The following is a 23138-nucleotide window of genomic DNA, read 5'->3' as shown; positions in this document are numbered from 1 at the left end:
GTGGGCCAGGAGAAGAGGTCCAGGAAGAGGAAGCTATTACAGGGAATACCCTGAGCTCACAGGGTCCCAGGGTAGTGCTGCCCAACTCCCTGTGCCTTTGGAGGGCTTCTGTGTCCTCACCCTCCTGGGCATTGTTCAGGGCTCCAGCCCTGTCTGGGTTCTGCCCACGTCTGCTTTGCACCTATGCCTGTCGGTTTCAGTCTTTGTCTGTCTTTGTCCATGCAGATGCTGTCCTCCTGGGCTATTGGCCTTCTCCTGCTGGCCACCGTCAGAGGTGAGGATGCTGTCACCATCCCTCTGGGGAGAAAGTGATGGTCTGGGCTGGATGTCATGGAGACATCAAGATCAGTAGACAGTATCTCTGTGCTGGAGTTCATAGACACTTGATACTTGACGTTAGATCATGCAACAGACCAGTCAGAGCTCCTTCACCTCCTGTTCCCTACAGCAGATTGTAGATCAGTGATACCAGACTTGCCTGATGACAGGAGCACTTATTAAGTATGCCATTTCCAGGGCCCCACCCCAGACTCTCTGAATCATGTGTAATGTACACTTTCATCCCAACCCCAAGGTGATTCTCATCAGCACAGAAGTTTGGAGACAACAGATAGCAAAGATAAAGACCAGCTCCAGACTAAGCCAGCCCTGAGCTCCATCCTGTAGTGTCTTTCTGCACAGAGATGGCATTGCTTCTTTCCAGAACTTGACAAGTCTTCTGTTTGTTTGCCTCTGTCTTCCTCCAGGGGAAGAAGTCTGCTATGGGTATCTTGGTTGCTTCTCTGATGACAAACCCTGGACAGGGATCACTCAGCGGCCTTTCAAGACATTTCCTTCATCCCCTGAGGACATTAACACCCGCTTTCTTCTATACACCAATGAAAATCCAAGCAACTATCAAGTAAGAGCAGGCATAGAATGACTGCGTGCTGGGTCATTTAGGTCCCACCCTGGAGGCATCACATGGCTGCCTAGGGCAGAATTCAGTCCATTGGAACTTTCCACAAGGTGCTATTCCACTGTTAAACCTGGAGCCATTTTGGCTTGTAGGGATCATAGCCCTGAGTATCTGGTAAAATCCATGGATGCCCAACCTAGAAATATATACCTGGTGTGTAGGTCTCTAGAGCCACCCAACATTAGCACCTTGCCCCCTGGGAGGAAGAGAATAGGAGTGGCATTTATGAAGAAGCCAGGGTGGATCTCAGCAAAGTCCTGCCCTCCTGAGGAGCTAGAAGAGAGACGGAGGAGAGGGGACAAAAGAGAAAAGGGGAGGTGCCTGGCAGCAACCTTCAGTGCAAGAGACCTGCCAGGTGGAAGAATGGAAGGCTTGTTACAGTGGTCAGAAGTGACCAGGAGATGATAGGGAGACCTTGCTAAGGACTCAGCAGTTCAAGCTCTGGCCCCTGACAGAGTCCCTGAGATCACCCAATGTAGGACTGTCTTGTGACAAATTGCCCTTTTGGTGACCCCAGCTGGAGTCTGCATGGACATTACTGTTGTTCTATTTTTATTGTCTGATCCTTCTGGAAAAATGTTGTCCTGGCATCTGGTAGAAGGATGCTGAGCAGCCTGTGCGCATGTAGGGGGTCTGTGCTAAAGTTGCAGGGCCCCATGAAGCTGGATTCCCTCAGTCCTACTGCTCTGGCCAAGCTACCTTCCCTTTCTCTTTGGCCACCAGTGGAAGCCTAAGTTCCCCTTTACAAGACAATATGTCTCAGTACATAAAGAAAAAGATATGGGATTACAAAGGAAATCAATTGTATTGAAAAAGAGTTATCAGAACGTTAAAAACGCATAAATACAGGATATAGTATTGTATTGTTGCTTTATCATCTCACGAAATATTAAGATCTAAGGGTTGATCTAATAATCACTGTAATTTAAAATAGTAATAGTACATAAATGACACTTTGAGATATCTATGACTATAATGTGACATGAAAGCATCTATGATTTCAACTGGGGACTGAATCAGAGGTGTTCCTAAGTGAACAGTGGTTGTTGCCTGATTTCATGGTTTGAAGGAATAGATTTTGGTTAAAGATTCATTGAAAGGAAAAAGTTAGTGAACATGGACCTTCTGAATTCTAACCATGACCCCAGGAACTCCTTCCTTCCTGTCTGACCCCACTTCGTGGGAGTTAAACCTGGGATTTCAGTCTTACTGGAGTGGTTGTAACAGGCTAGCAGCTTGGAAAGGCCGACATTGAAATTCACCTTTTCTAATTAAACCAGCTGATCACTGCCACCGACCTAAACACGATCTATGCCTCAAACTTCCAATTGAACCGCAAGACACGCTTCATTATCCATGGCTTCATAAGCAAGGGGGAGGATAGCTGGCTGTTGGACATGTGCAAGGTAAGACCCCCATCACCTGGCCATTTCCTGGGATGGACAGCTCCCAACACACAGATTCAAATACTGCATTCCTGATGCCCCCCAAGACCAGATGAAAAAGTACTCCAGTGGGGAGGGGTTGAAGTTCTTTCTAAAACCACCTAGGGAAGCCTGATTGTCAGGGACATGCATTGCCAAGGTCTCCCTAACCACTAACATCTAGTCCGCCCTCTCCTCTGAAGTTGAAGAGACTTGAAGTCCAGTCAGCAAGTTTCAGAGGTGGGGACTACACTCACCACTTCTGGTGGTTTTTTTTTTTTCATTTTTCTTTTATTATTCATATGTGCATACAAGGCTTGGTTCATTTCTCCCCCCTGCCCCCACCCCCTCCCTTACCACCCACTCCCCCTCTCCCTCTCCCCCCCCTTCAATACCCAGCAGAAACTATTTTGCCCTTATTTCTAATTTTGTTGTAGAGAGAGTATAAGCAATAGTAGGAAGGAACAAGGGTTTTTGCTGGTTGAGATAAGGATAGCTATACAGAGCATTGACTCACATTGATTTCCTGTGCGTGGGTGTTACCTTCTAGGTTAATTCTTTTTGATCTAACCTTTTCTCTAGTACCTGTTCCCCTTTTCCTATTGGCCTCAGTTGCTTTAAGGTATCTGCTTTAGTTTCTCTGCGTTAAGGGCAACAAATGCTAGCTAGTCTTTTAAATTGATATAAAACCCCCTATGACATTTAAAAATGTTTAAATTTTTCCCCTTAAGCACCACTATCCCAAAAATGTTCTGTGGTGACAGAAACATTTTATATCTGTGCTGTCCAAATGGGCAGCCACTAGCCCCATGAGTTTATTGAACCTTTGAAATCTGGTTAATGCAACCGAGGACCTGAATTATAATTTTGGGGAGGGGGGGTAGGAGTTTGCTTGCCCCCCAGCTGGTTTTGTCCTGGTTGTGTCACTTACCTTTTTCAGGCCCCAGTTTCCACATGTGTTAAGCAGGACTGGTGTACCCTGTTCTAGTGGTACATTGAGGATTAGATTATCAGGGGCCGGGGGGATGTTAAACCTTGGACACCAACCAGGTGCTTTACAGATGTGAACCCCTGTCTCTGGATGTGCCATTTGGAACTGTTGGCAAATTGGCTTCTCTCCCTCATCCTCTCTGTTTATCTTCCCCAGAAAATGTTTCAGGTGGAGGAAGTGAACTGCATCTGTGTGGATTGGCAGGGCGGGTCGCGGACCACCTATACCCAGGCTGTGCACAACACTCGGGTCGTGGGCGCTGAGATCGCTTTCTTAGTACAAGCGCTGTCGGTAAAACCCTGCCTGGGCCACGTCCAGGGGCTAGAGGGCTAGAGAGGGGGACAGGGAAGCACCACATGGCACCCAGAGGCAGCTGGGGACCCGTGGGCAAGAGTGGGTTCTCAAGGCGGGCCCGAATGAAGCTGCAACTTCCTCCCTCGCTGATTGTCCCATCTTTTCCTAGCTCTGGGGCCTCCTTGGGCCTCCTCGAGCTTCAGTTTCCCCTTTGGAAACTGAACTGCTGGCTGTTCTGGGAATTAACAGCGGGCTGGCTTGCTCAGCGGCTCCCTTTGTGGAAGAGATCCTCATCCTCGCACAGCCACCGGGGAGTCCCTTGCCACCCTTCCTTCCTTCCTTCCCTGAGCTGACTTCTGCAGAGCCCTGAGCCTGTACCCACCACCCACGGCTTCGCAAGCAGGCCCCACCCCGCCAGGGCCCGGGCAGGGCATCCGCGGTGGTGGCGCTGGGCGGCCAAGGCTGCGTGCAGTGTCCCAGCCGGGCGAGGCGACCTGCAGTTGGCGCGGTGGCCGCTGGTCAGCACTGTTGCTGCGCGCAGGAGCGCAGGGAGCCGGCCAGCCCGGACCGCGAGGTCCTGGGTGGCATCCTCGAGCCAAGCGTGGAGCTATGTGCAGCCCCAATCCTCAGAAGAGGCCAGTGTCCCCTCCCACGACCTGCACGTCCCCACCGGTTCCTAGAGGGGACCTGACGCGCCCTCCCTCCGCAGACGCAGCTGGAGTACAGCCCTGAGAACGTGCACCTCATCGGCCACAGCCTGGGCGCGCACGTGGCGGCGGAGGCCGGCAGGAGGTTGGAAGGCTACTTGGGCAGGATCACAGGTAGGAATCGCGCTGTCCAGCAAAGGTCCCATGACCTTGGGCGTGGGGTCCTTCAGCTCGACTCCAGGCGCTTCCCACCGCGAAGGGCGACCTTACTGACGCTTGGGAGGCTTATTTTAGGTGTTGCCTGAACTTAAAAATAATTGTTCATGTATCTTAAGGTGTATCAGAAAAAAAAAGATTGTAAATAACATACATTTATAAAACAAGAAAAATACAACTAGCAAATTAAACTTGACTTTGGGGTTATTGCTGCTAGAGGGTGGCAACGTTTAAAAATAGTGGCAATTTTTCTCAAATGAATCAGTTCCACAAGTATTTCTTGAATAATGTTCTGCCGCACACGTAGAAAATTGAAGTGGCTAGCTGAGACCTGCCACATAGAAAGTGCTCAGTAAAAACTGAGTGAATGAATGAACGAATGAATCCCTATGCAAAATGAATACACACAAGATAGGGACAACTATTTATTCTGTGCAGCCAGTCAGTATGTAACTTTGGCAGTTTGTTTCAGCATTTAAAGAGTGTCCCCTTTCTTAAGGCACTGTGAGAGGCACAGAGTATAGTAGTTCATAATTGTGTAGAAACCCTCTCTATGGGGTTTTCACAATCTTAATCCTACTTCCTGGATGAGACATTTAACCTTGAGCTGAACCAGGACAAGAATATGACACTGTGTGACACCCCTCCCACACACAGACACACCTTCTGTTTATCTTTGAAGATGAACTGGGCACAGACCCAACTTTAGGAAATCCGCAGTCTAGTCCAGGAAGCAGAAAATTAAGTAGGCAAATACAATTCAAAGCATACTTTGCCAGTGCAAATAATATAGAGGCTAGAAAGAGCTTAGAAGGGAGAAGCTTAAGTTTTTGACGAGGAGGTGGGGTGAAAGCTGGGGTTTGGATGAGAAAGATTTAGAGAAAGGGAAGTTGTAGGGAAGGGTACAGCAGGCTGGGGAACAGCATGAAAAAAGACATGAAGGATACCATGTAGGTTTTGTGGGCTGGGGAACAGCGGGAGAAGGCCAATAGCCAAATGGTAACCTGTGTGAGGAGGGCTAAATAGGAAAAGAGAAATGAGATGAAAGAGCCCCGCCCTTTATAGTTTAAGGAACTAAGGTTTTACAAGTGTCTTTCAACAGGCAATACCCCCATTCCTGGACATTCTGTTACAGCCTTTCTTTCTCAAACAGACCAGTTGCTGCAGACCCAGTTCCCAGATCCATAGCCGCTGGGGTATGGGACCCTTTGCCCAGGAATCCTCATGCTCGGTTTATAGTTGAAGCTTAGATCTCAGTTTTTCTCAGAGTGCAGCTGGTCTACCTTCTTTCTTTCAGGGCTGGATCCAGCAGAGCCGTGCTTCCAGGGCACACCAGAGTTGGTTCGGCTGGACCCATCAGATGCCATGTTTGTGGATGTGATTCACACAGATGGTGCTCCCATAATCCCCAACCTAGGTGAGTTCCTCAGTCCCACCTCCTAGTGACCAAGGCTATATGACTGGTGATATTGGGTCCAGGTCGCCCCACCTCTAACATACACACAAACTGCAGGGGGTGGTGCTATTCAAAATGGTTGGCTAGGGGAATGCCTTGGGCACTAGCCAATCGAAATGGACCAATAGTAATGGTGGCCTCAGTCCCAGATCAAACAAGAAACGCTTTCATAGTCTAAAGAGGCTGTCACTCAATCTTCAAACCCTGCATCTTTCCCCAGTCTATCAATATCCAAAGTGGCGGGTAAATTGATGATTTCACTTGACCTACACTTAAAAATTACTTAATTTTTGAAAGATTTTTCTTTTTTTGTCAAAGTTTTGGTTACAGTTTGTCTTATTGGAAACTAAATATGTCCCTTTATGTAATTCTTCTAAAGTCAATGACCCTTTTTTCAATATTTCCTTACATGACCACTTAAGAGACTTGCCAATACAGGGCATGTGTTTAGTGATACTGCTTATTAAAGATTTATAGTATGTTGCACTGAATGTTTTGGACATGTTAACTCATTATGTAGCACCCTAAAAAGTAGACATTACCACCACTTCTCAGCCAAGGATCTAGGCTCAGTAAGGTTAAGTAATTACCCGAGATCACAATGTGTCAATGGAACCAGGATTTGATCTCAGGTCTGTGCACCTCAAAAGCCAAAACTCCTGTGGCTGTTATACTGTGGTTCTCCATGAGGCAATATGATGCTGTGTGGTCTCACCGTACCAATATAATGTAGAAAGCAAAATTTTAAATAAGTAAGAAAGAACAAATTGCATCTTATACATGCCTATTGATGCCCAATGGTATTGGGATGTATTGGTATTGCCCAGAGCCTCCCCAAGACAGACAGACAGATGCGCACACGCACACACACACACACACACATATATATATATATATATAAATGTATGTGTGCATACTCATCCAGAGCCTGCCTTCCCCTCATCTCACTTCTTGTGCCCTCTTCTCTCCCCTTGTTTTACAAAGCTTCCATCTCTGAGAATGTTCCACAGAGCTTGAGGCAGTGGTTTCTGGGCTGAGGAAAGGAATCGCCAAGAAGTCTCTCACTCTTATTGAAGCAAGTTGAACATCTCACTGTGGCCGTGATCTAACTTTGGGACCACAGACCTCCCTGCTTATCTCTGCTTCAAATGTTTCAGGTTTTGGAATGAGCCAAAAGGTGGGCCACCTGGATTTCTTTCCAAATGGAGGAGAGGAAATGCCTGGATGTCAGAAAAATATCATCTCAACCATCATTGATATAAATGGAATATGGGAAGGTATGTAAATGAAAGAAGTAAGGGTGTGACCCTGTATTTTGGGTGAAAGCAGAATACTGAATTTGCCACCATGCATGGAGCACTTGTTCTGTGGCAGGCATTTTCACAACAGTGCTACTCTTGGAACACTGGCACCACTTTCTATATGCAGAAACCAGGAATCAGAAAACTTACATAATGGACCCAAGGCTTCTCTATGTTTAACTCCAATTTCCAACTGTAAAGCACTGATCGCATGCCCCACCCTGTGCTGTCTCCTTCACTTGTCTGGATGGCAGACAAGGGCTGGATGAGCACATTGACAAACACCCAGTTCTGGCTTTGACCACCCATCTTATTTTTAGCACCTGCTGCTTGAAGAACTGCAAAGTGGAAGCAAAGATTTGGAGGCTAGGATATGCTTGTTGTTTGCCATTGTCAAGTCCTAGGATTGAAAGGGTACTGAGCTATCAGGAGACAGATGAGGAGGAGTGTACTCTGTGGATTGAGTCTCTGTGTGTGGACAGGGGAGCCCTGGAGGTCTGGGGACTCATGGTAGCTCCTGGTGAGCCTTGTGTGTATGTTTCTGTTCATCTAGAGAGCAGGATCTGCACTGTGAACATTAGGGTGACCTCTCAGCACCATCTACATTAACTGCCCTTTGTCTGACCTTTGCTTATTCATCTTGCTCCTCCCCTGAAATTAGGCCTCTTTCTTCTCCCTCAAAGAGGAGGCTTTGGGTCAGTAATCATTTTCTTTGTCCTTATTTTTCTGAACTGGAAATTCCCCATAGCTGAGGACTATGTCTTGGGCCCCGTATCATCCCAACACCTGTTCAGGGCCTGGTGCAAATCAGGTGCTGAGTACACTCTTGAGTTGAATGGCCTTGTGTGGCCTTTAATGTCCCATGGGTTTAATGTCAGTGGACAGAGCGGAGAAAGCAACAGCAGTGTCCACCGACAAATAAATAGCTTTTGACCTCTCAGCCCTGCACCAGGTAACTCCTGGGAAGACATGCCTTTCTTCTCTCCCTGAAGGAGCCCCAGAGTCACAATAATAGCTGGCCCTCCCAGAAATGACGAGCAGGGCACACATAATAGGAGCAAGTTCAGGTTTAATTAAAGAGGCAATTTAGAGTGAACAAGCCCATAAGTGCTAGAGTGTTTCTATTGTGTCAAGCTCCAGTCACCCATGCGCTGGGTACTGGGAACAATTAAATTCACTTTCTCCTCTATTATGGGGTCCCTGAGCAGCAATTTTGGATGAAAGAAAGAATTAAGTTTAAAACAGTTTCCGCTGTCTGGTGAGAAGCAGTGATGTGGGCACTTGGAACATGGCTGGTTCGGCTGGGCTGGGGCACAGCAGGGCTTGAAGCTGTGAATGCACCCTAGCCACAAAGGGGAATGTTCCTTTCTCAAGGGGTGGTACATAAAGCTGCCAGACCCCCTCCACCCCCCTTACGAATGTTCTCCAGGCGTGTCCCAGGTCACTGTGGATTACCCATGGGAAGATTTGTACCAAGTAGCCAAAGAAATAGAAAAACAACTTTCCAAACAAGACGGCTTTGATTTAAGCAAAAGGTGGTAAATAAAATGCAGTGAAAGAGTGACCAGAGGCACCCTGTGCTCAGCACACCCACAAGGAAGACTTGCTTGGCCTGAGCAGTCAGGCTCAGAGAAGGTTGGCTCATGGGAAAGGATGGTTTGGTATGATTTGGGATCCTCATGTATGGTGGAATGCAATCTGCAGCAGTGTTCCATGGATGACTGCTTTTAAAATGGGATGCACTGAGATCATGGGAGTCAGGGAATATTTTCCTGTAAAAGTAGAGATTCTCACTTCTCATGAGAAGTCAGAAAACCAAGCAATCTGGGCCCTTAACATATATTAACTATCTGGACTGTGCAGGATCCCTTTAAAAGTGACTACTGTCTCTCTCTCGCTCACTCTCTCTCTCTCTCTCTCTCTCTCTCTCTCTCTCTCTCTGTCCCTCCCTCCCTCTCTGTCTCTGAACATTTCAAGAGAGCAATTTTTTTTATAAAAATAGAAAGAATGCCCCAAAATGTTCAGAGTGCCACACCCACTTGTGAAACGTAGAGGCAATTCCTCACTCTGTCCAAATGGCTCACACTCCAAAGGCGAGGCCTCCTCCAGCTCCTGTGGTCTTTGCTTTCTCAGGAACACAGAACTTTATAGCTTGCAACCACCAACGAAGTCATGAGTATTACTCCAGCAGTATCCTCAACCCTGACGGCTTCCTGGGCTACCCCTGCACCACCTACCAAGAGTTCCAAGAGGTAGGTCACAAAGGTCCCCAACAGATGATGGTGGTCCTGTGTAAGTGTTTTATCCCTGGGGCTTAGAACAGAAGAAGCAAAAGTATGTGACTCTGCAAGAACCAGCAGAAGTCACAGAAATGCTGAAGTTTCCAATGTCTTCTTCCTCATGTGTGTGGTGGGGCAGGGCTTGTGGAAAGGGAGCTGCACAGAGGCAGCTGTGCTGGGTCCTCCCAGCTTTTCGTTTTGGACAGTTTCCAGTGTACACCAAGGTTGAAAGAAGCGCACATGAATGTCACCACACAGATGCACCAATTGCTAACCTTTCGTGTGTGTGCATGTACATGTACTTTGTTCTGAAGTTATACAAAAGAGAATTCAAGATGTTGGAACACTTTACTCATAAATACTTCAAGATTTATGCCCTAAAAACAAGACCATATTCCTGTAGAAGAGCATTCAAAAGCTCTAACTTTGACACACTAATGTATCTAATGTATAGTGTATATTCAGCTTCTCTAATTACCCAAATAATATCCTCTAGAACTGCTGCCCAACTTCCCTTGTCTTGTATCTCTTCCTTTTTCCTTCCTTCCCTTCTTTTTCTCACCTCTTTAGTCTCCTTTAACCTGGAAGAGTGTCCCATTTTCTCTTGGTCTTCCAGACATTGGTGGTTATGAAGTTTCCAAACCAGTTGTTTGGTAGAATAATCCACATTCTGAAATTGTTTGATCATTTCTTTGTGACTCAGAGGGCAATAGTAGATGCTTCTTAGTCTATCAACCAAAGGCATTCATTTAATGGCACTTTTTTCATTATTTGATGGTATAAATTTTAATTACTTGGTTAAAGTAGTGTCAGATTTCTGCATTACAAAAATACTTTTCTCCTTGAATAATCTGTTAGATAACATTGTTTTCCTAACAGCATTAAATCTGGTGAAAGGTTTGAGTTTCTATTGATAATCCTTATTTGAATTGAGTATCACATTGATGTTTGCAAAACTGATTTTTTTTAATTTGTCAAAGAAAAAACCAAAAATATATATTTAAATATTTTTTTCTTTTCAAAACTAACTTTGATCTTGACATTCTAAGTCTGAGATGAACTAAGGTCAGAAGGGCCTCATTTTGGATCCCCAAAGTCTGCATCAGTGCTGGTTACTAGGGGCACCTGGACAGTATTGTGGCCTCCAGCACCTGTCTGATGCTTTCTAAATCTCAAAATAGTTCTGCACACCATGCATTTTAGATGTGGTATGAGGTCAAAAGCCAGAGGACAGTGACACTGCCATAAAGTGCTCACCTGATTTGAAGGCCCAATTAATGACCTACCCAGAGTGGGGTCAACTTGTCAGGAGAAATAATTCACACTAAGGTAAAAATGGTCACAGATCCTCCCTTCCTCTTTCCTTAGAAATAATTTGCTGTCTTTCCCATTTACTTCTCCTTAGAAACATTATCTTGCATTTCCTTTTCATATTTAATTGTATTACTTCCCATATATGTCCTATCTCTCAACTATAAGTTTTCAAGGCACTTTGTTGGGCACTCTGGAGGGCCTAGCACAGTTCTGAGGATGAATACATGAGCCCATGGGTACATGGATACATAGATAGATAGATGCAAGCATAGATTAGTGGGATGGGAGGATGGATGGGTGAATGAAGGGTGGATGGGAAGATGAGAAGATGAATGATAGATGGGAAGGAAGGGAGGGAGTGAGAAAGGGAGGAAGGAAGGGAGGGAGGAAGGAAGGGAGGGAGGGAGGAAGGAAGGGAGGAAAGGAAGAAGGGAAGGAGAGGAAGAAGGGAGAAAAGGAGGGAAAGAGAGGGAAGATGATTGATTGACTGAACAAGTGAGGCAAAGACCTACTGCTAACATTTTTTGTTTACCCCACTAGAATGGCTGTTTCCCTTGTCCAGCTGAAGGATGCCCCAAAATGGGGCACCATGCTGACCAGTTTAAGGGGAAAACCAATGCTGTGGAACAAACCTTTTTTCTGAACACAGGAGATAGTGGTGACTTTACTCGTAAGTTTCCATTTTACTTAAAACTTCTTGAAAATAATTTTTAAGTTTTAATTTTAAAATAAGGCATGAGCCTTATTTGGTAGCAATTGACAGAAACTCAACTCTGACCAGCCTAAGCTATAATGTAAGGACAGCGGAACAGCATTTTCCTTAAGTTTCATGTTCACCCCAATAATCCTGATCAGCAGCAGAGTGAAGGCCAATGAGTGACCCGGGGGATCATATTTCCATCTACTAATGGAAAAAGAGCAACTGAGGCAAAGTCACAGTAAGTCAAGACAGCACAGGGATGACCACCCATCACACTGCATACACATGCACACACACATGCACACAAATACACACCCTGCTGCTGTAGTTGTTATTATTTTGCCCAGCTTCTCATTTAAAAAGTAGTAAAACCATGAAGACCAATTTTCTATAAGTAATATCATATATTGTGGAAGACAAGAGCCTTATTTTTCCAAGAGAGTTTAAAATTTTTGATCATAGGACACTTTTCACATATATATTTCACATAATCCTATATTTATCATAAAAGTTAATAGCTTAGCACTATCTATAAAACCTGCCTTGCATATTCTTTTAACCCAGTCCCTCTGCTTCTCAGCATGTCCCACGGAAACACACTTGCATGTATGCATAAGATTTGTTCAGAAATGCTAGGGGTAGCATTGCTTTTAATAGCAAAATATTGAAGAGAAAAATCTAAATGCCCACTAATTGGAAAAGAACTAAATACTACAGATTAAATACTGTGAATAACCACTAAAAGGAAGAGTTCTATATACTGAAAAAAGAATCCCTCTAAGGCATAATAAGTAAAAAGGAAAGTGACAAAACAAGGTGCAACTGAGTATCTCAGTTCAGGATGCTATACAGAATACCATAGGCTGGGTGGTTTATAAACAACAGATATTTGTTTCTCCCAGTCCTGGAGGCCTGGAGTCTGAGATCAGCATGCCAACATGGTCAGGTTCTGGTGCACATTGCTGTCTTCTTGTATCCCCTCTCGTGGTAAAAGGAGGGCAAGAGAGATTTCTGGGCTTCCTTTTTTTAAGGGCTCCAAACTCAGCCATAACATCTCTACACTCAAGACGTAATTGTCTCCCAAGTGTTCGGCCCCCTTTCCTAATACTATCACATGGGTGGTTAGAATTTCAACATATGAATTTGGGGAGAACACATGAGTCCATTGCCTCAGGAATGGATGTATTGCCCTTCATTAATTTGGACACACTGTTGTGATGAACTATATTTCCTGTCTTTTGAATCTCTTCATTCCAACCCAGAATTTGAATTCCTGAGCCCCAACTCCATAGAAGGAAACAATTAGTCTATTCCCCCCGACCTCTCACCCATGAGGGATTCAGAGCTTAGAAAAATACAACTTCCATCGGGTCTTTTTTTTTTTTTTAACAAGATAAGATCGTTGAACTGATTGTATTTCTTTGGACAGGTTGGAGATATAAGGTATCAGTCACACTGTCTGGGGAAAAGAAACAGACAGGGTACATCAACATTGCTTTGTATGGAAGTAATGGAAACTCAGAACAATTTCAGATTTTCAAGTAAGTGAAATGGCCATACTTTCCGTAATAGACTTCTCATACAAATTGGGTGTATGTTGCTTTATAAATGTAGATATCTACTCTACAGAACCATTGAATCCTTGACTGTCAGAGCTGGAAGGAAGTCTTCACTTCTAATCCCATCACCCCATTTTGTGTATGAGAATACCGAGACCCAGAAAGAGGAACTCGCTATTTAAAATGAGTCATGTGCTGATTCTTTTTCAAACGTCAATCACCAGACTTAGGTTTTATGAACACAAAATTCTCCTTGGGCAAGTTGTCGTCTGACAACTCCGTCTCCCACATGTGCTCCATCCCATACACATAGACACACATGAAGCCTGGAGCTAGCTACTTGTTGCTTGGGTGGCCTCAACTCCTGGCTTATGCTGGAGATATGAGGTGCTTGGCAAATATGTGTTTAATGAATGTATAACTGGGGTTAAAATTAGATTGTTTATACACAAGCCTTTATAGCGCAACATTTGAGTTAATTTTTAACAACTATATGTGATGTTAATAAATTACATCTGCTGAACATTTATTGGTCCTGCAGCAAACATAGAGTTAATATGCATCTCAAATATTTCACTTCTTTCTAGAGGCAAACTAAAACAGTAGAAATCTGAAGCCAGGTATTTTTTAAAAAGTGTGTTCTGCAAAAATACATTTGTATTTGGGTAACCTCTGGACATTTATGGAGTCATTCCAGATTATGCAGAAAACCAAAAACAGCCATTATTTGGAGAAACAATAGGTTTCTAGCAACCTATGCATTCACACATTCAATTGATATGACAATTTATGTCTATATTTTCAGGGGATCCCTCACACCAAATGCAAACCACGTACGTGACATTGATGTGGACCTCGATGTTGGAGAAATCCAGAAGGTTAAGTTCCTCTGGAACAACAATGTGATAGATCTCTTTGGGTCCAAACTGGGGGCTTCCCAAATCACTGTACAAAGAGGTGAAGATGGGACTGAGTACGTATCTTTTATTCCATTTAAATCTAATTACTTGTATTTATGTGCCTATCTGTGCATCTATCCATTTATCCATCCAACCACTCACAAACCCATCTGTCCAGTCTTCTCTCCTTGACTGTACATCCTCTTACCCAATTACCCATCCACCTATCCACCCAGACATCTGTGTCCTCATCCTTCTAAACATCCCACACCCCTTATTTTCCCATCTCCCCCATCAGTCTACCTGAATGGTTGTCAGAACTTTCCATCTATCCATGTGATTTGCTTTGAAAAAATCGACTATCATTTTCCTAAGGCAATATTCAATTTTGCGGGAGAAAGGCATTGGTTGTAAGGCATGATCCAAGAAACAGGCAAATATGATGTGTTGTTTCCTCTCACAATATAAGGAGACCCTCTAGGAAGTAACTGGAGGGTGGGGACTGGTTACTTTCAGTTGGTGTGCAGTGTGCAGTTATTGTTTGGAGATTATGGTTGGGAAGTGATGTTGACTATGCTGGGATCTGGCTCACAGCGGTCAACTCTTCTCATTCTGAGGAAAGGGAATGTTTTGTGGTAGGAGTTGGAAGAGTAAGTAACTGCTTTTCAAACATAGAAAGAAAAGGGTACATCTCAAGGAGGATAATCAGAAAATAATGGAATGTTAGCTCTTAAAGGAAATATCATCACCCTTCAACTCAACTGCTATCATTTTAAGATAAGGAAAGTAAGATTTGTAGAGTCTACAAATTGTTGTTTAAGGTCACATGCAAAGCTAGAGGGAAATGTACTCGATTTCAAGACTTTTTCAACGACACACACCAAGACCTTGCTCAGATGTATAATTTAACTGCCGGCTGCAAAATTGGTGGTAATCCTGATTCTTCCACAAGGTGTTAGAAGGATCAGGTGTGACAGTATGTCTGCCATTGCTTTGTGTATTCAAGTGCAGAGGTATACAAATGTGAGGCACAACAAAGACCAGGACTCAGGTCTTCTGATGCCCAACCCAGTGCTCTTTCTACTGTCCCATCAGTCAGCTCACATTGCCAGATGGAGATCTGAGGAATCCATAATGTCTGGTAGTGCAATGCATTATGGGGATGTCCAGATCTCACAGAAGTTAGGTAAGGTATACTTATTCTATACAGTACAGATCACACACTGAGTATCTCCAACACCAAAGTCCTTACCGCACGTAAGAGCACCCTCATCAAGGAGCTACATTCCGAAGTTAAGCCTGAGGAAGGGCTGACTTGGCCACATTTTCCTCCATTCCCTCAAAAGTGATAGCCTTCCATGATCTGTTCTTCTTAACATTATTGAGATATAATTCTCATACCAGTTAAATCACCCATTCCAGACATGCTTTTCAGTGGTCTTTAATATATTCAGAGTTGTACAATAGTCACCATAATCAATTTTAGAACAGTTCCATCACACCAAAAAGAAGCCCATACTCCTTAGCTATCATTTCTCAATCTACACATCCTTATTCCCCATCCCTAGGCATCCACTAATCCACTTTGTTTGTCTGTAAATTTTCTTAGTCTGGATATTTCACACAAATGGAATCAGACTATATAGTCCTTTGTGACTGGCTTCTTTCAGTTAGCATAATGTTTTCAAGGTTCTCCCAGATAGCACATATCAGTGCTCCATTCCTTTTTATTGCCAAATAATATTCTATGATATGCATGTAGGATATTTTATTTATCTGTTTATCAATTGATAGACATTTGGATTCTTTCTCCTTTGCACTATTGTGAATAGTGCTGCCAAGACTTTCATATACAAGTTTCTGGGTGGCCCTGTTTTCATTCTCTTGGGCATGGAATGGCTGCATAATATGATGACTCCATTTCACCTTCAGAGGAACTGCCACACAGTTTCCAAAGTTGCTGTCACATTTTACATTTCCAGAAGCAGTATATGAGGGACCATCCATGATCTTGACTCGACAGAGACATCCCCTTTAGGCCAACAGTTGGGGCACTGTTGGTCTCTAAAATTCATTTCTAGATCAAAGCAGAAGGTCCACCAGAGACCCTCCCAGTTTCAAGCTTTCTTTGATGTGACCAATTATCTTTCATTGCCTTAAGAGCTCACAAGAAGTGGTCACTTTTGAGCTGGTTTTCTTAGAATCACTTGGACCCTGCCTGGAGTCACAGAACTTTTCAGTCAGAAGGTATTGAATGCTATTGACTCATTTGAAGTCACAGTTCCAGCCACAAATGAGCCTCATGTTGTAACTATTTTTCTCTACAGGTTTGTTTTTTGCAGCAGTGACACTGTGAGTGAAGACGTCTTACAGACTCTTTACCCTTGTTAAAAGTGTGGTGCAGCTCTTGTCTCTTTGTGGAAATAAATTGTTTAATGCCCTTGGTCTGAAGTTGAGGTATTGACATTCTCTATGTGCTGGGGTCACATTTTGGAAATGATTGTGGGAACTAGAGCCAAGTTCACCATAGGTAATGCCTGGATCTTCTCACACACCTCTGCTGTATCTCTTTCAGGGCATTTTGCATGGCCTGTGCAAATGTATTTCATTTCCTTAGACAATGAGGTTCTGTCCTGTTTGAAAGGGGCATTGTTGCTCCCACATGTCACCTACCCAGTTTTTTACTTCCTATGGGTGAGAGACAAATACCACATAAGAGCAGACAATTAGCATGTATAATAACAGACTATTATGACTTCAGTTAAAATCCACCTATGGCATTGAAGAAAAGGGAATTAAAAAATAAGTTAACACTTGCACATGGCACAAAATTCAAATGCCAGGCTGGTGGAGTGGCTCAAGTGGTAAACACACCTGCCTAGCAAGCCTGAGGCCCTGAGTTCAAACCCCAGTGCTGCCAAAAAGATAAATAACAAAATAAAGAAGGGCTTATTAAAGATGAGTCTCTGTGTTCCCCTTCTTCAAGTGTCTCAGTTCTTCTTCCCAGAGACAACTTGAGGTTTTCTCCAGAAATAATCTACATATACATATGTACATGTGTAGCTCACACAGCTCAACCCCACTCCACTCTTTTTGTCCACGCACAAATGGTAGAATACTACACATGCTGTTATGCAGCTTGCTTTTTCTACTCACCATAAACAGGATATTTTATCTAATTGTACAGAAACAGCTTCTCCGTTCATCATAGACTCCACTGATAGAGATATACGGCATATATGGTGGGACCTGCCGATGGATGTATATAGATAGTTCCAAAATTTGCCAATTAAAAAGATTCATGCAACGAATATCCTTTCGTGATGTTTTCTACATTGTACATATTTGTCCAAAATGTTTACAATACATCTATTTTGATCAATATTGCCAAATTGCCCTTTGTAGCAAGGGTGCCAATTTACACTTCAACAAATGACTTAGTAAGTTGAACTATGTGAAGTTGCCAATTTTGCAGGGCAAAAAATAGTCGAGCATTGGCAATTTTACATTGTTCATTATAAAGTGAGTCCATCACACCCTCATTAACATGGTGTGTTGTCCAACCCCTGACCAGTTTCATAGGTAAATTGCTTGTCCTTTGATTGTAATTTGAGTTTACTATATTATGAATGAAAGTGAACATATTTAATGACTATATTTCTTTCTCTGTGAATTGTCCAAATTCTTTGCCAATTTCAGGCATATTTAGACTATTATTTTCACTTTAAAGAGCTTTTTCTTCAAATGGCAAAAAAACACATGAAAAAATGCTCACCATTGCTGGCCATAAAGGAAATGCAAGTCAAAACCACACTGAGATTCACCTCACTCCTGTTAGAATGGCCATCATAAAAACACCAGTAACAACACGTGTTGGTGAGGATATGGGGAACCCTCATACACTGCTGGTGGGAATGCAAGCTAGTACAACCACTCTGGAAAACAATATATGGCTTCTTAAAAAACTAAACATAGATCTGCCATATGATCCAGCAATCCCACTCCTAGTGATACACCCAAAGGAATGTGACTCAGGTTACTCAATACCTTGAGATTTTCAGCTCCTTCTCCTTTTTCTCTTTTTTTATCATTTAAAATCTTAGCCCAGTGCAATGAAATAGGCCATTATCCGATATCTACTAGATGTTGGAGATAAAACTACGAAGTATAGGACAGAAGATCTTGGCCCTGGCTGCATATTACAATCACTGTGGGGCTTTAAAAGAAAACCCCATATCCAGATGATACCCAAGATCAATCACTACATCTGAGGTGGGGCACCAGTGTTTTAAATCTCCCAGGAGCCATATCCAAGGTGAGAATCAGCAAGTATGCTCTCTTCATAGGGTGTGTAATGACACCCTCTCCTCTCCTTACTCCTACAAATTCTCATATAGGGCTTTAACTCTCAGCTCTGTAGTAAGGCTCAGCTGACCTTGAATCACAGCTTTATCTCTTTCTACCTGGGAAGTCCACATAATTTCTCTGACCTCAGCACTTACTTGGAAACAACAGAAGCCCTGCCACACAGGGCAGCAGTTAGGAATAAATAGATAAGGCATGCAAAACATCTGTACCACAGCACCTGGTGCTCATCACATATTCAGAATACATGGTGACAACCCTTGTAATCCCAGCTGCTCAGGAGGTAGATGTAGGAGGATGGAGGTCTAAGGTTAGCACAGGCAAAGTTTGTCTGAGATCTTATCTAAAAACAAACTAAAAGCAAAAAGGGGATGTGGCCTTGAGTTCAATCCCCTGTACTGAAAAAGAAAAGAAAAGGACAAAACAATAAAAAAAAATGGACACAGGACATGGGCAGGCAATCCACACAAAGGATGCTAGGTAATGTACAAAGACAAGAGGCTTATTTGGCTTGTGAGCTGGTGGCTGGAAAGTCAAAATAGCATTGTGCTGGCATTTGGTGAGGGTCCCTTGACTACTGATAACGTGGGCAAGTGGACATTTGCAGAAGCACATGTGTGAGAGCAAAAGCAAGACAGAGCCAAGAAAGCCAAGCTTACTTTATAAAAACCCATCCTCTCAGGAACTAATCCAGACCCCTGGGACTCCACCCACTTGAGTGCAGTGCCTCGATGGCCTCCCACCAGGACTCACCTCTTAAAGCTTCACCACCTCTCAACATCACCATAGTGGGGACCAGGTTTCCAGCATGGGAACATTTGGGGAACAAATCATAACAGAACAAAAGTGAATTACAATGTTTAAGTTTCAACCTCACTGGCAATCAGAGAATCACGAAAGAAACCAAGAAAACAATATTCACGCCCATCAGATTATCCAAAATAATAACTTTAGTGAAGAAAAAGAATGAACTAGGATCCATATACGGACATAAGTAGAGCCCTAAAATGTTCTGGTGAGGAGAAAAGTTTTAGGAAGACACCATTAGATTCAGAAGTGACCACTTTTGTATGGTTTTCATTCACAAAATACTACTACTCACTGCACATGTGGTTCAAAATATCAAAACACGGGCGGGGGGCTGGAGGTGTGGCTCAAGTGGCAGAGCCCCTGCCTAACGAGTGCAAGGACCTGAGTTCAAACCCCAGTACTCTAAACACAGCAGTTAAAAAAAATGGTCCATGCCCAGAATGCTATTCAGAACCCTCCTAAGTGATCAGTAATGTCAAGTTTATTTTTCATTACAAAAAGCTTTGAAGTAAATATGAGCTTTTAAAAGTTTATTTTTGCTAATTCCAGGTGGCTATAATAGTGTTTGTTAATGTTAGGATTTTTTCATAGTTTTAATTTTTTATCCAAATTTTAAAAAGGGGTAAGATCCAGATTGACTGATTCCAGGGAAGCCAGGCTGAGGCTTACAGTACTTGGAGTTCAGACCTCTGGCAGGTGAAGGGTGACTTGAATGACTTTCTGTGACTGATTCCCCCATAGTTGTCCTGTGTCTATATTTGGATTCAAACCCTGATTTATTGGTCACCATTGCTGAAACACACAGCAAAAACATCCCTTTTCTGTCTCTTGAGGACTCATGTGCATCACAGCAAACCATCCATCTTCAGTTTCTGACAGTCTGGCCTCTTGTCCCTGGTGTCACACTGTCATTTCTGTACCAAATAGCATCACTGATGCAGACTTGGGCAGCACCTGTTTAGACCAACCGAGACTGCTTGTGTAGACAACTTTACTTCACAGAACTAACCTGTCCAGGCACAAGCTACATAATTCCATAAAAACTTTACAGAATCAGGATGTTAACAGCAATAAAGGTGACATAAAGGGCTGGGATGTAGCTCGGTGGTACAGCGCTTGCCTAGCATGCCTGAGGCCCTGGGTTCGATCCCAGCACCAAAAAAAGAAAAAGACAAAAAAAAAAAAAAAAAGGTGACATAAAAAGTCATCCAGTGAGAATCAGGCATCTTCATGGTATCTCCTCAGCCTCTATCTCGTGAAAAACTGGTTTTACAAAGCTGTTTCATAAAATGTTATGTTAAATGAATAACAAATTGCTTTCTCTTTTATTAGCTTTTAATGCTAATAGTGCCATTTATTCCTGACCTTCAGAAATATGAGATATTTTAAATGACAACATAAAAAAAGAGTTCTTGTTTGAAAACCCACGCTGCTTTAGACTGCATATTATTACTTATAAGTATAGTGTGTGCCTGCACCACTCATTTCAGCTTCCCATTACATCTAGCTGGTATATATTTCAGTTGACATTTATTGTTCTCCTGCGTATGTGTCAAATTCCTTAATGACGACTCTGACAAAGCCATGGCACTCAGTATATATAAATTACATTTGCTACCGTATAATCAGTGTTATCTATTAGAAGGCTATTTGTGACAAATCATGTTCAAAATAAAAATCGAATTGATTTTTCTGTTTTTTTAATATTGTGCCTCTTGCAGCAAGTCCTTGATTGAATATTAAACATTGTAATGCTCTATTTTTGTTTGCAGCAGATCAGAAATGGAGTTTGTACTATTCACAAAGCTCAAACAATTTGTAAGACAACAAAATCAAATTTCAAAAAGCATCTTTATTTTCAAGCCAAGGGAATAAATTTGGTAAAGCTGTCGCTACTGGCTTTACGACTTAATGATGAAAGCCACACCTGCACATTTAATTTGTATGCATCCATTTTCATCTAAATTAGATTTTAAGTTTAATGCAGGGTATGAAAAGCCTCTCCCAGCCCTTTGTTTCTGCCTTTTCTCTCCAGGCATTGCAGGCCTTTTCCTGGCAAGCTCCACGTTGGTCATTGTCCCCCTTATCCTCTTGGCAGTGGGTTTGGCCACATCCTCAGGACTCTGGTTGCAGGAGTTTATTTTGGATCCTCCAGGGGAAGGAGGTGTCTTTCAAAGGGTGGCCTACTTGACCCATATTGCTAACAAGATAAATCCCCTACAACTAGATCCCGCCTGTACTGTGCTCTTGGCTTAATTTGTGGTTTAGAGCAATGGCAGTGAATTAGGGCTCAGAGGCTGCCAGCTAAGAATAGCTTTCACATTCTTAATGGTCTCTTAAAAATTCAAAAAAGCATAATATTTCATGATACATGAAAATTATGTGAAGTTAAAATTTCAGTGTCTATCAATAAAATTTCATTGGAACACAGCAGCCACTCGTTTAGATATTGTACTAGCTGCTTTCCTACCAAGATAATAGAATTGAGTAGTGTGACAGAGACCATACGGCCTATGGAGCCTAAAATAGTTACTGTCTGGTCCTATATAGAAAGTGTTCAACCTGGCTTAGAAGGAAGGCCTTTGTCCTATAGGAGGTGGATGGTCTGGTGGGAAGCTAAGGTGGCACTCAAATAAAATACTGTATTTTTGACAATCTAATACAAGGGGTTTCTGGAACACTGGCTAACTGATCCTTACAGTGTTCACAGTAGTTTAGTAAAATAAGGAGAAAAGAATAATCGAGGGGAAAAAAACGCCAATTTCACAAAGCTACAGATGTGACAGAGGCATGCAAGAAACATTAAATTGTCAGAAAGGTCCTTAGACAATAGATTGACAAAAACTTTTTCTCACCAACTTGGGGTGCATTTAAGCAAATGGAAGTGTTTTAGACCAACTGGTATTGGGTAAGATGTCTGTTACAGCTGACAGTCCCCACAGCCTGGAGCTAGAGGGGACTGTAGAGGGCAGAGGGGCACGTGGAAACCAGAGAGGCCCAAGAGGGTTTTCTTGTGTGACCTTCAGGACAGAACCCAGTCGAAAATGAGGACTGAAGGGTGTTGGACTCGTGCCCACTCCCTCAGGCCGTGAGGGGGCTTGGTGCCCTTTCCAGATGATGCTTCTGTCTAGTCAGGAGAGGCAAGTTGCTCGCTAGATCCTTCCTCACCCTTGAGAATCCAGATGGGTTCCTTTTGAGTCTAGAGATACACATCTAGCTTTAGTTGGAAACATGTCTGCCTCCCCTATTTTTTCTGGAAAGTGGGCTTGTTCTGGGGAAGCTGGGATGTATCAAGGAGAAAGTAGACAGGCAGGGTCTCTGTCGGCAGAGACAGTCTTGTCCAAGGAGAGCACTTGTTCAGTGCTCACCCCAGGTCAGGCAACCCAGCAAACCTGGGATGTTCTCAGGAGAGGTAATTTGCTCAAGGAACCCAGAGGCCTTCTGAGAAGGAAGGAGCCAAGACCCCAACGCTTGCAGTACTGTCGTGGGACAGGGGCTGAGAAGTAAGGCCTAAGAGCAGGGCAGGGAAACAAGAGAGTCTTTGGCCTTTGCCCTTCAGTCCTTGCTCTTGAAGCTTCCTTCCTCATGCTTTTCACTATGGTCATTGGATTCATAAGACCTGCAAGTTTCAAGCCTGCAAACTGCAAAATGCCACATTAACACTTTGTGCTTATTTCTTTTAATCCTCCAAAATAACATCATGAGGAACATTTTGGTATCATTTTATAATAGAAAGTGATGCTCAAAGCAATCAAGATTCTTGCTTGTCACTCAGCAGTCATGTGACACTAACAGGCATGAGGGCACCGAAGGGGCAGAGGTGCTGGCTCTGTCCTGTTTACTGCACTTTTGTGTTCTTCTTGCTCACCATCTCACTTGTTAGCTTCCTGAACCATCTAGTGGGAAATCATGGCTCATTTACAAG

At 43.3% G+C, this 23138-nt stretch overlaps 1 protein-coding gene across 1 annotated transcript; it reads left to right on the top strand.

The window, feature by feature from the left end:
* Positions 1 to 164: 164 nt before the first annotated feature.
* Positions 165 to 17340, top strand: LOC109677037 (pancreatic lipase-related protein 2-like). Its single transcript, XM_020153206.2, has 12 exons — positions 165 to 274; positions 747 to 901; positions 2239 to 2364; positions 3530 to 3664; positions 4377 to 4488; positions 5828 to 5947; positions 7144 to 7263; positions 9421 to 9539; positions 11421 to 11550; positions 13010 to 13121; positions 13945 to 14112; positions 16366 to 17340. Exons 1-12 carry the CDS (start codon positions 184 to 186, stop codon positions 16427 to 16429), a joined length of 1452 nt encoding a protein of 483 aa, XP_020008795.1. The 5' UTR covers positions 165 to 183; the 3' UTR covers positions 16430 to 17340.
* Positions 17341 to 23138: the final 5798 nt, after the last annotated feature.

Source organism: Castor canadensis, chromosome 7, assembly GCF_047511655.1.
Source record: "Castor canadensis chromosome 7, mCasCan1.hap1v2, whole genome shotgun sequence".
NCBI lineage: Eukaryota > Metazoa > Chordata > Mammalia > Rodentia > Castoridae > Castor > Castor canadensis.
The sequence above is the reverse complement of the archived record's forward strand: the minus strand, read 5'-3'. Positions and strand labels throughout refer to the sequence as shown.

What these genes read in the sequence shown, in the direction of transcription:
- LOC109677037 (XM_020153206.2), top strand. Translation starts at nt 184, where the DNA reads ATGCCTGTCGGTTTCAGTCTTTGTCTGTCTTTGTCCATGCAGATGCTG. An exon ending in CCTGCTGGCCACCGTCAGAG is followed by an intron (nt 275 to 746) that starts GTGAGGATGCTG and finishes GTCTTCCTCCAG; the next exon opens with GGGAAGAAGTCTGCTATGGG. An exon ending in TATAAATGGAATATGGGAAG is followed by an intron (nt 7,264 to 9,420) that starts GTATGTAAATGA and finishes TTGCTTTCTCAG; the next exon opens with GAACACAGAACTTTATAGCT.